The sequence below is a fragment of the Antrostomus carolinensis genome, unplaced genomic scaffold (assembly GCF_000700745.2).
Source record: "Antrostomus carolinensis isolate BGI_N321 unplaced genomic scaffold, ASM70074v2 scaffold593, whole genome shotgun sequence".
Taxonomy (NCBI): domain Eukaryota; kingdom Metazoa; phylum Chordata; class Aves; order Caprimulgiformes; family Caprimulgidae; genus Antrostomus; species Antrostomus carolinensis.
This window is the reverse complement of record NW_010302973.1, coordinates 203,127-215,302: the sequence shown is the minus strand read 5'-3', so window position 1 is coordinate 215,302 and position 12,176 is coordinate 203,127. Positions and strand designations below refer to the sequence as shown.

General features: G+C 40.6%; 1 protein-coding gene across 1 annotated transcript in view; it reads left to right on the top strand.

Annotated features, from left to right (window-relative positions):
- The first annotated feature begins 2,702 nt into the window (after positions 1-2,702).
- Positions 2,703-12,176, top strand: part of EPHA3 (EPH receptor A3) — a 79,814-nt gene continuing 70,340 nt past the window's right edge. The window contains exons 1-2 of the mRNA XM_029083992.1: positions 2,703-2,853; positions 3,334-3,669. Coding sequence (XP_028939825.1) covers positions 2,841-2,853; positions 3,334-3,669 — 349 coding nt within the window. The 5' untranslated portion in view covers positions 2,703-2,840. The remainder of the gene's footprint in view (positions 2,854-3,333; positions 3,670-12,176) is intronic.

Below are 12,176 nucleotides of genomic sequence, written 5' to 3'. Positions count from 1 at the left end.
CTGTTGCCCACCCTTGCTTTCCAAGCTTCACTTTCAAGTGTAATTGCTTTTTTTTTTTCCTCCTTTGTGTTGCAGTTGTGAATAATCTTAAATTGGTCTGGCATAGTCAGAAAGAGCAAGACAGCCCGAGGGGAAGACACACGAGGTTGGGATGGCCTTGCTATGGCATCCTGGGGCAGCAGAGATCTGACCAGCTCGTCCCCCCACCCCAACTGCTCACTCTGTACAGTGATAGCAGAGGCACAAAATGATGAAATCTCTCTCCCTTTGGGGAAGAAAAAAACTGATCTCATGTCACCAGCATGCTTCCTTCATGCTCCTCTTTCCTCTTCCTTTTTTCTCTGGCCCCACACCACCATCACCTTTTCTCAGATGAAGTCTATGAGTATTCACCTGAGGGATGAACAGTTTGATGACAGTATTAATGGAGTAATTTGATTCCTTCTTTTGTCTTCCTTACCCCACAAAATCTTTCCACTTCTTATGCAAGCTTGTTTACTTATGTTAAATTCATTAAAATGTTGGTGGTAGGTGCTCTGAAAGTCTCCCAAACACACCGTCTTACTGTAGTTCCATCCTGTAAATGAATGCTCATGTGTTATGATGCTGTGCATAAATTATGCTTAATAAGCAGTGGAAATTCTATCTGGTAGGAAAACCAACCATGTGACAAAGGTTCAGTTTTAGTTAGTAGTCTTTCTCTAATCTTTACATTAAGCTAGTGTATAAAATTACTTTAAAATTATCCTGTATGTATTCATAAATACATTGTTGTCTTATGTTTACCTGCCCATAAATATAAAAGCCTCAGGGCTTGCAAGAGAGAGCTTGGAGCAGGAGGTGTCCTTCCTGGCTGCATTGCTAGCATGGAGGCCAGAGGTAGCAGCTGCAGACAGGCACCTTGGTTTGCAAGGGCTGTGGAGCACTGAAGAGTTTAGTTTAGGCTCAACTCAGTTTAGGCTGAGATTAGCACTTCTTGTGAAATGTTTCATGCTTCTCACACTGGGTTCGAGGCAGTGTGAAGAGGGTTTCCTTTATTAAGATCTTTCAGAAGAGGAGATAGTAGAGTACGGGGGTTTGTTTTCTCTTTCAACTTGCCGTTGCGTTTCACGCAGGTGTTTGGCACCAGGAACTAATCAACAAATCTGCCTAACCCAGATTTTCAGTTAGGCTTTGGTTATGGATGGTAACACGGAAGCTTACAAAGATGCTGGTATTTTTATTCTGACTTTTTTTCCCACCCCAGGCTGCCCATCCACTTTTCTGTTTGAGCAGTGCATGAATGAATGGGAAAGACCACACACATCTTGTATCTTGGATTTTATGCTACATTTATGAATCAGTTCATCTCCATAAGCAAAACCAAAAGGTGTGTCCCTGTTGAGGCTTAGGCAGACTGCTGATTTTCATTCTTTTGGCTTCAAATTAGCATTTAAATCAGTGACAGGTCCAGGAACATTTTATCTAAACTTGACTATCTGGGCTCCAGACATAAAAAGGGGTCATGGGGGTTTTCTTATACCTTATTTTTTTTTATATTATATTGACAATGAGAATATATTGAGGTTTTCCTAGTGTGCTTGTGTGTTAGGCAGTATTTGCTGTGGAACCCAAGTGTAGCAAAAGTTGATGGCATTTTAAGATGCACTCTCTTTTACGTTGTCTGTGTGTATTCAGTTGTACATATAAGTACAAACCTATGGGTGACCATTGTCAGCCAGAGTGATTTTACTTGGTAAATTCCATTTGGAGTAGGGCACGTGTCTTGGAGAGAAGCAGCAGCTAAACAGTAGAGTCTGCTGATTTATATCTGGTTTCAGTCTCTTTTCTTTTTTTTTTTTTTTTTTAGTATTTTCAGATGAGATCATCTTAGTGGAAGGAAGTCAACATTATTATTTCACTGCATGGGTTTTTCATAAAAAGTTATTTGCTTAATTGTTAATTTCTGTAACTTATTTCAAAAGCCACTTTCTTCTGATGCAGACGTGACCCTGAATCAGTCTAAAATGCAACAGGAACAGAGGGAGTATGCCAATGTTAATGAAACACCACCACCAAAAGTTTGCCAGAAGCAGCTTTTGTGGGTGCAAGCACCATCCCTAGAGAACTAGGATAATGTAAAAAACATTCTCCTTCTAAAGACCATGAAAGTTGTTGACACTTGCTCAGTACAAGAAGCAGCTCACTGAGCCTGATGCATGGTCCTTCAGAAGTGGTACAGATCTTTCACTGTTCACGTTATTTTCCTGAGTTTGACTTGCTTAGTCACGCTGAACTGAGCAACATAGGTTACAGTTAGAGTGCCCTTGTAAGCAAACCTTGACAGCAGAGAGAGAATTAAGTTAGCTGTTTATGCAGAACAGGGCCAGATTTTTGGTAAATGAACCACAAGAGAAGAAAAAATAAGTGTTCTCAAAACGTAAGATAGAAAATGTTTCTTCTTAGTGGTGAAATACACTGTTTTGTTTTCCAGGCAAAATTAAACCCAAATCCAAGTTGATGCATGAAGAGCCCCATGGTACCAAAAGGTTTTATTTCCATCGAGCTTTCTCATTATGAGAAAAATCCGTATTTTTAGACCATAAACATCTGCAAAATGTGATTTGCATAGGGATAAGTCCCAGGGCAATAACAGGCACGTGTTAAAATCAAGGAGATGTCCATGGAATTTAAAACTATACTCTTGTTATTTTTCAGCTTGTCGACCAGGGTTCTACAAAGCCTCTGCTGGCAACGTGAAGTGTGCTAAATGCCCACCTCACAGCTCTACCTACGAAGATGCGTCTCTGAACTGCAGGTGTGAAAAGAATTACTTTCGTTCTGAGAAAGACCCTCCATCCATGGCTTGCACCAGTGAGTAGCATCATTATGCTCGGGGCTGTCATTCTTGCTCCTCTATCTGTATCTCAGCAGCTTGCTTGCTTCCTCTCACATCTCATTGCAGTCAGCCATCCACTGCCTCCCATGTCTTCTTACATGTTGGACCGGCTACCAAAAATTGGTGGGCTGGGTTTATGTCTTTCTGTTTTAATTTTCTCCTTCTTCTTCTCTGTCAGATTCAAGAAGGAGAGCTAGGATTTTTAAATTGCTACCAATATTTTCAGCCCTCAATCCTGAACTGCACCTTGAGGGTACTGTCTGTCTATAAGAAAACATGGTCCTTGATAGTCTAGATCTGCAGTCCAGTGAAGTATTTCAGAAGTCTCTACAGGAAATAACTAGAAGAGTTTGGTTATTTAAGTTCTTAACTTTTGTATTTTCATACCCTTGTTACTCTCATTTTAGAGCACTACAGAAAATCTCATCCCTCTACTTTCATGTTTCCTTTTGTAGGACCACCATCTGCTCCAAGAAACGTTATCTCTAACATCAATGAGACGTCTGTTATCCTGGACTGGAGTTGGCCTCTTGACACTGGAGGTCGGAAAGATGTCACTTTCAACATCATTTGCAAAAAATGTGGAGGAAATAGCAAGATGTGTGAGCCATGTAGCGACAACGTGCGATTCTTACCCCGTCAGACTGGACTCACCAACACCACGGTGACAGTAGTGGACCTTTTGGCACATACCAATTACACTTTTGAGATTGATGCAGTCAACGGGGTATCTGACTTGAGTACGCTTTCCAGACAATTTGCTGCTGTCAGCATCACAACTAATCAGGCTGGTGAGTCTCTTTCTGATTACCCTTTCTTTGTTCAAAGCTGCTGAGATGTATGGACCTTTGTTTCCTTTCCCTGTTTTACAGGAGTTACTTTGACCACTCGTGTGCTAGGGTAACTAATTGACTGGAATACGCTAGTAAAAGTGAAAGCAGAAACAAACCCAGTGTGTGTTGCTGTCAAAGGACCTGGCAGCATGACTGTTATGATTAACTCCCAGTCCCCAGTTAATAGTCTCTAATAGCAGGCTCACATGATTCCTTAGCCTGAATGTGTTTTATTAATAAAACCAGATTTTAATAAAACACTCATTTCAATAATCTCCAACATAAATTACTGTAGTAATCTTAGTGATTAATTTTGATTAAATAGAAGTGAAAAAATGCTTTGATGTTAGACACATAAAAAGCTAACATTAAATTAGAGAGCTTTAAAACACTGCTATATTTTTTTTTCTCCTTTACAAGTTGTCTCACCAACTCTGAATTATTGCCAGCATGATGGGGGTGTGGAGCTGAATACTGAATTAGATCCTGGTATCGTAGTTGATAGTGTAAAAGGGGACTGCTCTACTTCTGTGGAGAAGTAGACTGTCAGATCAGACCTTTTGTCACTGCTGCACTATTCTACCATTTGCTTCTCATCTGACAAGGTTTCATTTATCTGAAAGATCTGAAGAATCCAGACTCTCCTCTAGCATTTGTTTAGGAGCAATGTTTGCCAGTGAAAAGAAAGATTAGATCCTGAAATTTCTGCTCCATGTGGTTCACCATCAGGAAGCTTTATACTGAAAGCATTTGTGTGTGCAGTCTTCTCCCACCTCTTCCCATCCCACACCCCATTCCCAAAATACCTACATTTCTGTCTTCCTCAAAGCACAAACCAAGCTGACATCGTTTTAAGTAGACGTTCTCCTAGTGAGCTATCTTGTTGCAGTGTTTTTCACTATAGAGGTTATATCTCTTCTGCTCAGATCACAGATCAACCTTAGCGGGAGGCATAAAATGAGAGAACAGACTGTTTCCTGACAGCAGTCACTACATTTCCAAATGCTCTGCAGGGCTGTCTAACTATGCAGTAGGCAGACAGAGGCGAATCTACGCAATTGAAACATCTTCTCATGATCCCTTTCTCATTTAAGCATTAACTTCAGCTCTGAAACACATATTTTATATCCATTCCAAACAATTTGCTAATATTATAGTTACATTTCTTGGATTGACATTTTTGTCAATGACTTGAGTGGCCTTTGTTTAGTTGCTCTCTTTTCTTCTGTTTTTTTTGATTTAAAAAAAAAATTGTTTGTTTTTTGTTGGGTTTTTTTTTTTAGTATCAGAGATATTGCCTTTCAGCCTGTTCACCACTGTATCAGTTAGAAATCACAGAATCAGAGAGTGGTAGGGGCTGGAAGGGACATCTGAAGATCATCTAGTCCAACCACAGGTTCACATAGAGTAGATCACAGAGGAACACGTCCAGGCAGGTTTTGAACATCTCCAGAGATGAAGACTCCACAACTTCTCTGGGCAGCCTGTTCCAGTGCTCCGTCACCCTTAGAGTAAAGAAGTATTTCCTTATGCTTAGGCTGAACCTCCTGTTTTCCAGTTGGTGACCATTGCTCCTTGTCCTGTCACTGAGAAGAGTCTGGCCCCATCCTCCTGACACCTGCCCTTTAGATAGTTATAAGCATTGATGAGATCCCCCTCAGTCTTCTCTTCTCCAGGATAAAAAGACCCAGCTCTCTCAGCCTTTCCTCGTATGGTAGATGCTCCAGTCCCCTCATCATCTTAGTGGCCCTGCAATGGACTCTCTCCAGTAGTTCCTTGTTCTTCTTGAACTGAGGACCCCAGAACTGGACACAATACTCCAGGTGAGGACTCACCAGGGCAGAGTAGAGGGGGAGGAGATCCTCCCTCAACCTACTGGCCACGCTCTTCTGAATATACCCCAGGATACCATTGACCTTCTTGGCCACAAGGGCACACTGTTGGCTCATGGTCAACCTGTTGTCTACCAGGACTCCCAGGTCCTTTTCCCCAGAGCGGCTCTCCAGCAGGTCAACCCCCAACCTGTAATGGTACATGGGTTGTATCACCTGGGGACACTCCACAGAATGAACTCTCTGGGATCAGTGAAAGGCATTTCTCTGCAGAGGCCTCCTGCTTTGCCGTGTGCTTCCCCAGGGCCCAGAGCTGTCTGCCTTGACACTGTGCTGCAAGGTGGACAAGTTTGTTTAATGCAACCTACAGGCTGCTTAAGCAATTTGTTTGTTTTTTGGTTTTATACATAACCCATTTTTGCTTTAAGTACGTTTAGGTGGTGTGGGTTACTACAGACTTAATTGTGCTATCTCTTCATCATACCAATTGGTTTACTATATTAGAATTCCCTTAGAAGTTCTGCAAGTTGCTAAAATTAGACCTTAAATATGTATATAAGAAATCTTTTAAAGCATAATTAGAAAAATACCATTTCTCTTGAATTACCTTCCTGGTTAGATCGCAAAAGGGACATGCCAGAAGGATATTTTTAGCTAATGTCATACTTAAACACATGGGTGAGGGGAGAAAGTCTGAAGATCTTAGATTAGATTATAATGCAAGGTTTAATTAGGGGGCATTTCAAAAGAGAATTAAAGCACCATTGAACTGGATCTGAAAGAGACCAAAAGACTCCAATAGCCAGTCATGCATGGGCTATTATTTCTGCTGTCTGACTTTAGGTACGTTCCTTCAAGGACAGAGGTATCCACCAGCTGTCTAAAGCTTTGGTTTAATGACCAATCTCTGCTGGACTCAAGGAAGTAGGAGAGGGGAGGTTGTTCTGTGGATGAGGTATCACATGGGGTGATAGGGGTCAGCACAGTGGGGTGGATCCTGGAGACAGAGCCCCTGGCAAGGCTGTAGAAGGAATGATGCCAGTCAGCAGGCTGAGTTTTGGAGAGCGGATTGAAGTATAGAAGGTTCCTACAACCCGGATCTCCTCAGTCTCTCCTGAATCGAGGCGGTTTTACTTCTGCCAGCCTTGATTTGGAAGGTTGCAGTTTTAATCCTGGATTTTCAGTATCCATGTGCTTTATTCAAGCACTGTCAGGGCCCATTCCAGCTTAGTGAAAGCTGCAGAATGTTCCTCACCCACCCAAACCACTGGTTTTCAAATATGTGAGTTTCCAAGAGCCTGAGGCAGAACTGCAGGATATTTTATATTTTATAATGACAAAAATGTGATTTTTCTGGCAGTTTTCTTGGTGGTAAAAATCTGACATTGTACACCTTTACTTCAGATGAACTCAGTTCAAGACAGGCATCGGTTGGCGTTTTGTTTACTGTGTCTCTGGGCTCCAAAGACCTGCTGAAAATTGAACAAACATTTCTTTCCATGTTTCTCACCATACACATGGGCATTTCTGCCTATGAATCCATCTCCAGCCTAAGAGGTCAGAACGTGCATAGTACTAATTTTCTGTAATGCAACAATTGGGAGATCTGCCAGAGTGTGTTACAATAAATTTAGCTGAGATGTGAGGAGTCACTCAGTTTGTACTGTGGCTCCATTTTTGTATGTAAGCAGATCATATACACACATGCCTGCACATATTTGTAGTTTACATATACACGTGGATATGTATGCACACAGAAGGAGTCACCTTAAATGTTGCTGAAAAGTTTGCTGATACGTTTACAGTGACTCTGAGTTCTAGAGTCTGTAATTAACAATCTCAATAAGATTTTTCTAAGGAGTTTTCAAACCTGATCTAGAAGTAAAGGAAAGATGTGCTTTGTTGTCACTTGTAAGGTTTGAAACATCCGGACTCTAATTCTGCAGGTGGTGTGAATGCAAGAAGAATAAGACGTTTTACAGTACGAACTGTTGTAAAGCCAACATCTGGTCCCCTGAATTGAGGGAAATTCAAAATCATTTCAGAAAATGGATTGGGTTTTTTTTTCCAACTGTCTGGCCTGAGTTTTGCTGTGCTTTTATTGCACTTTGTTTTCCTTTCCTTCCAGTAAAGGTTAGTGAGCTTATTTCTCTTCTGAAATATGGCTAGATAGGTATGACACTGCAATATTAGTGTAAGTCTTTCTGTCTTTGGTGTGGAAGTAAAAGAGAAAGGGCACACACTTCTATTTAATTTAGTCTGTTGATCATCCTCTTTAATTGCACTGTAATACATGCCTTCAGTTGCCACCTGATACAGCCTCCTCTGAATTATATTGAAGCGTTCTACTGCTGCCCAAAAAAGCTCTCACCTCGTGTCAATACGTTGTCCATTTTTTGGAGCTTTGTAAGTAACCCAAAGGGAAAAGACACCCAGTCCAGATCAGGGTGGTTCTGCATTTGCTGCCTTTGGGCTGTAGCAAGCAGAAAACTCACACTAGAGCCCAAGGGGGTTTTAAATGGAAATGAAGTAGGGAATTCACTGAAGAAAGACTAAGATTTATTGGGGACAACACAATCATGCTACTGGGTAATTAGTTTACAAAAATGAGGGAGAAGGTGGTGTTGGAATTGCTTTGTAAAGAATTTTTGTTCTAGGTCTGTGTCCCAAAGTTGAATAAGATGGTGTGTAAAGTTGATACAGAACATTTCCTCAACAGCCATATTTTTGGCACTATGAAGAGGCTTAGAGTCCTTAAGTTTTCCTAACTTTCCAGAATGTGATTCTGGTGAGCTTCTCTCAGCATGCTATTTTCAATGTCAGTCTTTATCATTCCTTTAGTTATGTCCTGTACCTGAGGAGGACTAACCCCACACATCAGGACATGCTGGAGGCCAACTGGCTGGAAAGCAGTTTTGCAATAAAGGATCTGGATGTCCTGGTGGAGCATCTGGGACTGCAGTAGGAAAAGCACTACCAGCAGTTCAAGGGGGTTGATCCTTCCCCTCTTCTCAGCACTAGTGGGGCCACACGTGGTGTGTTCAGCTTAGCTTCCACTCAGTACAATAAAGACATGGAAATAGTGAGGCAAGACAAGTGAAGGGTCACTAAGGTGATTAAGGTAGAGGAACATCTGTCATATGAGGAGAGGCTGAGATAGGTGGGACTGCTCCACCTGGACGAGAGGAGGCTCAGGTGGATCTTATCAGTATGTATAATGGCCTGATGGGAGCATGTAAAGAAGACAGAGTGGGGCTCTCCTCAGTGGTGCTTAGTGACAGGACAAGAGGCGGTGGTTACTAACTGAGGTACAAGAAATTATGTGTCAGTGTAGGAAAAAATGTTGTTACTCTTAAGTTTGATTGAGCACTGGAACAGGTAGCCCAAAGAGACTGTGGCATCTCTATCTGTGGAGGTATTCAAAACCCAACTAATCAAGATCCTGAGCAAGCTCTTCTAAATTCCCTACTGAAAGCAGAGTCAGACTAGGTGGTAGGTGATCTGCAGAGGCCCTTTTCCACCTCAATCCACGTGTGATGATTATGTGCAAAGAAGATAGTGGCAATTGGAAGGAGACCAGGTAAGAGGCTGATCAGTCATTACTGTCCTTTTAGCTCTGACCTTTTCATCCATGTAACAAGGCCATCTAAATGAAATTTGGGGGAGTAAATTCCCCATAAACTTTCTCAGGTTGGAGAAAGAGAGAATAAACTTCAATACCTCTTCTTCAAAGAAGTTCAGAATATTGTTGAATTGTTGAATCTTTTTTTAATAATTATTTTTATTTAGCAATGGTAGCCTCAAACCTCTTACCATTTGTCACAGCACATAAAGGCTTTGCATACACGAATATGGAAAACTGCAGTAGGATTGATTTATTTTAGAAAATACCTCCATAAGACTAGATGGCTTTAAAGGGAGAGGTTTAATTTAGTTAAATTGCCTGTGGGTTGCTGCCTACTTCCTAAGCTTTTTCATCAGAGAGCCTGCAGGATCCAGTCTTATTTATCTGTGTATTGTACAGCATTATTGCATGCTATGGTACTATAGCAAACAGCTGGGGTACTGCTCCTTGAAGAAAGCAAAAAGTAAACTGAGACCTACTTTCCACTAACTAGCTTTCCCCATGTGAATATTAGGATGCCTGATTACGGGGAAGAAGCAGTTTTAAATTGCTTGTGATCGTTTCAGTTAAACTACTGCAAACCTCTGCATAATCACACTTGTGTTACTCTAAGAATTATTTTTTTCCTAATTTTTCATGTTCAATTAATTGAGACATTCTAAATGAAGAGTCCCTATTTTGTGATTTGAACTGATCTGAACAAATTAATTTATAAACAAATTTATATTGCATTAGTACAGTTTTACTATGGAGACAGATAATTTGTGCTTGAAGATGTCTTTGGGCTTCCTAGCTGTAAGAACTGTGTAATCTCTAGAATATTAACTGCTGTCCCAAGAGAACTTGGCTACAGTTTTATCTTTAATTTCCATGTATCGTATTCAAAGGGGTCTGGGTCACTATGTAGGGCAGAGAATCCAGTTGTCCAGGTTAGACTGAAGGGGACATAGGGACAGAGCAAAGAGAACGAGCAAAATCAAAACCCCCTACAGGGTAGGTGGAAACAAGGGGGTTAAGTCTGTGACCCTCTTTTTGCAACATCATTTTCCTGGATAAAGAAGCTACTCCGTGTCAGGCTGAATATTCTGTCTCCAAACCCCAACTTTGTGTGTCTTCCTGAGCTCTTACCCCTTCTATTATTTCCAATATGATTCAGTGTCCAGGGTTCCAGCAAAAAATAATTATTAGCACCAAAGTTAAGTGAAAGTAATTAGATTTTCTGTATTTTCCAAATATACCTGGGCTGATGCCCAAATAATTTTTTTTAATACCTAAGGAATTTACTGCATGCCTACTTGATAATAGAATAGATTCTTTTAATCACAAAAAGCACAGTGCAACAGCTTTAAATGTACTTTTATGTTTGTTTAGTTCTTAAGGACTTAAGGCCTTGTAAACCAAGGTTTCAACAGTGCAGCTGTGAGTGGTGGTAGCAACTGAGTTTGGCTACAATAAGCCAGTGTCAGTACTAACTCAATTCTGAAGAGTTTTGTGCTGTCACATATCCAGGCATCAGGAAAGTAGCAAAGAGGACATGTTGTAACAAGAGACTCCCTCAAACTCTGTCCTCAGTTCATCCCAGTTCTTCCACACAATCCATATAGGATTCAGATAGTTGGGGGGAAAAAAAAAATAAAAATTGGAGTGTAAATAGCAATCTCTGCTTACCTGCTGTAGAGGGAAATGCAAATGAAACACTAAATGGGGGCTAAAATCTACCTAAAGATGTCAGTATTTTTCTAGTAACTATAGAAAGTGATTTTGTTTCCCAATTAAATGCCTAAAAGTGCCTAAGCATGACTTTTGGTCCCCTAACAGGTTAGTTGTGCACTTGTAAAATGTTGATTTCTTTCTCTGCACAGCTATTTTCATGCAGGAAGCTTAAAGAGAATAACCATCCCTGGACCCAAACCGAGGCATCTGTGCACAGCTTTAGTAGAAAGAATAACAAAAAAAACCATACACGGTACATCAAAAAACCAAATACACCGTACATCATCTCTGTCTTTCCTAGAAGAGCAGCAGTCTGATTATCAGGAGTCTCCTCCTTTTGTATTTCTACAACTCACAGAGCAGAACAATTAATGTAGCCTGTTTAATTGTTTTGCTTAATCATTTAACCCCTGCATGAAAAGGTGTAGGAAAACAGATGACTGCAATAATAGCTGTGCATGGGCACTTCCATGAGGCAGCATCAGGTCTGGAAGTTGACTCAGGAATCCATTTTTCTCTCTCATTTTTTTTTTTTTCTGGATTAATTAATAACGGTGTGATAAAAACACATCAACCAGATATTTTCTTCAGGCCCGTTGTGTTACATACATTGAATCAAATTTATTTTTACTTTTTCCGTCTCTTTCTTAAATGTATTAGTTGTCAAACCTAGCAGTTTTGAAACACAGAAGGGATAAGACACTATGGAGTTTTTGCAAGGGGGCAGGATAAAAATTGATCAAAAAAGATTGAGAACGAAGCTCATCTCTAGGTACAGAAATTGGGATCATTAGGAGGAGAACCTTAAAGGGTAGATGTAGCTAGTTTGTAGTATCTTGATCTGTATGTGTCATTTGCAGATTGAAAATATCAAGCCGTCCTTTAGTTTCAACTTAGGGGATAAACATTTAAAACAAAGAAAGAATCAGTAAATTTTTCTGTGCCGTTGTAAGACTCACTTGGCTCCCAGGAAAAGTTATTAAAACTTTCTCAGAAGTAGAATTTTGTCCACCTGAAATCTGTGGCTTCGAGGGAATAAATTCAGCAACAAGTTGAGCACCAAGCTTTATTTCAATATCTGTCTTTGATGACTTGCAGGAACTATGATGCTTTTTAGGCGTTCAGCTTTATTCTGCGAAGCTAGACTGCACTGTCTTCAGCAACTTGCAAACGATGTGTGATGCTCCCTGTTTAAATAAAATCCATATTTAGAAAGGGTTGTGTGCACTTTATATCCCAAGACAGGTCCCTTAAGTAGGTCTGTCTTCTAAGAGAGACAATTTGAGAAAGCCACA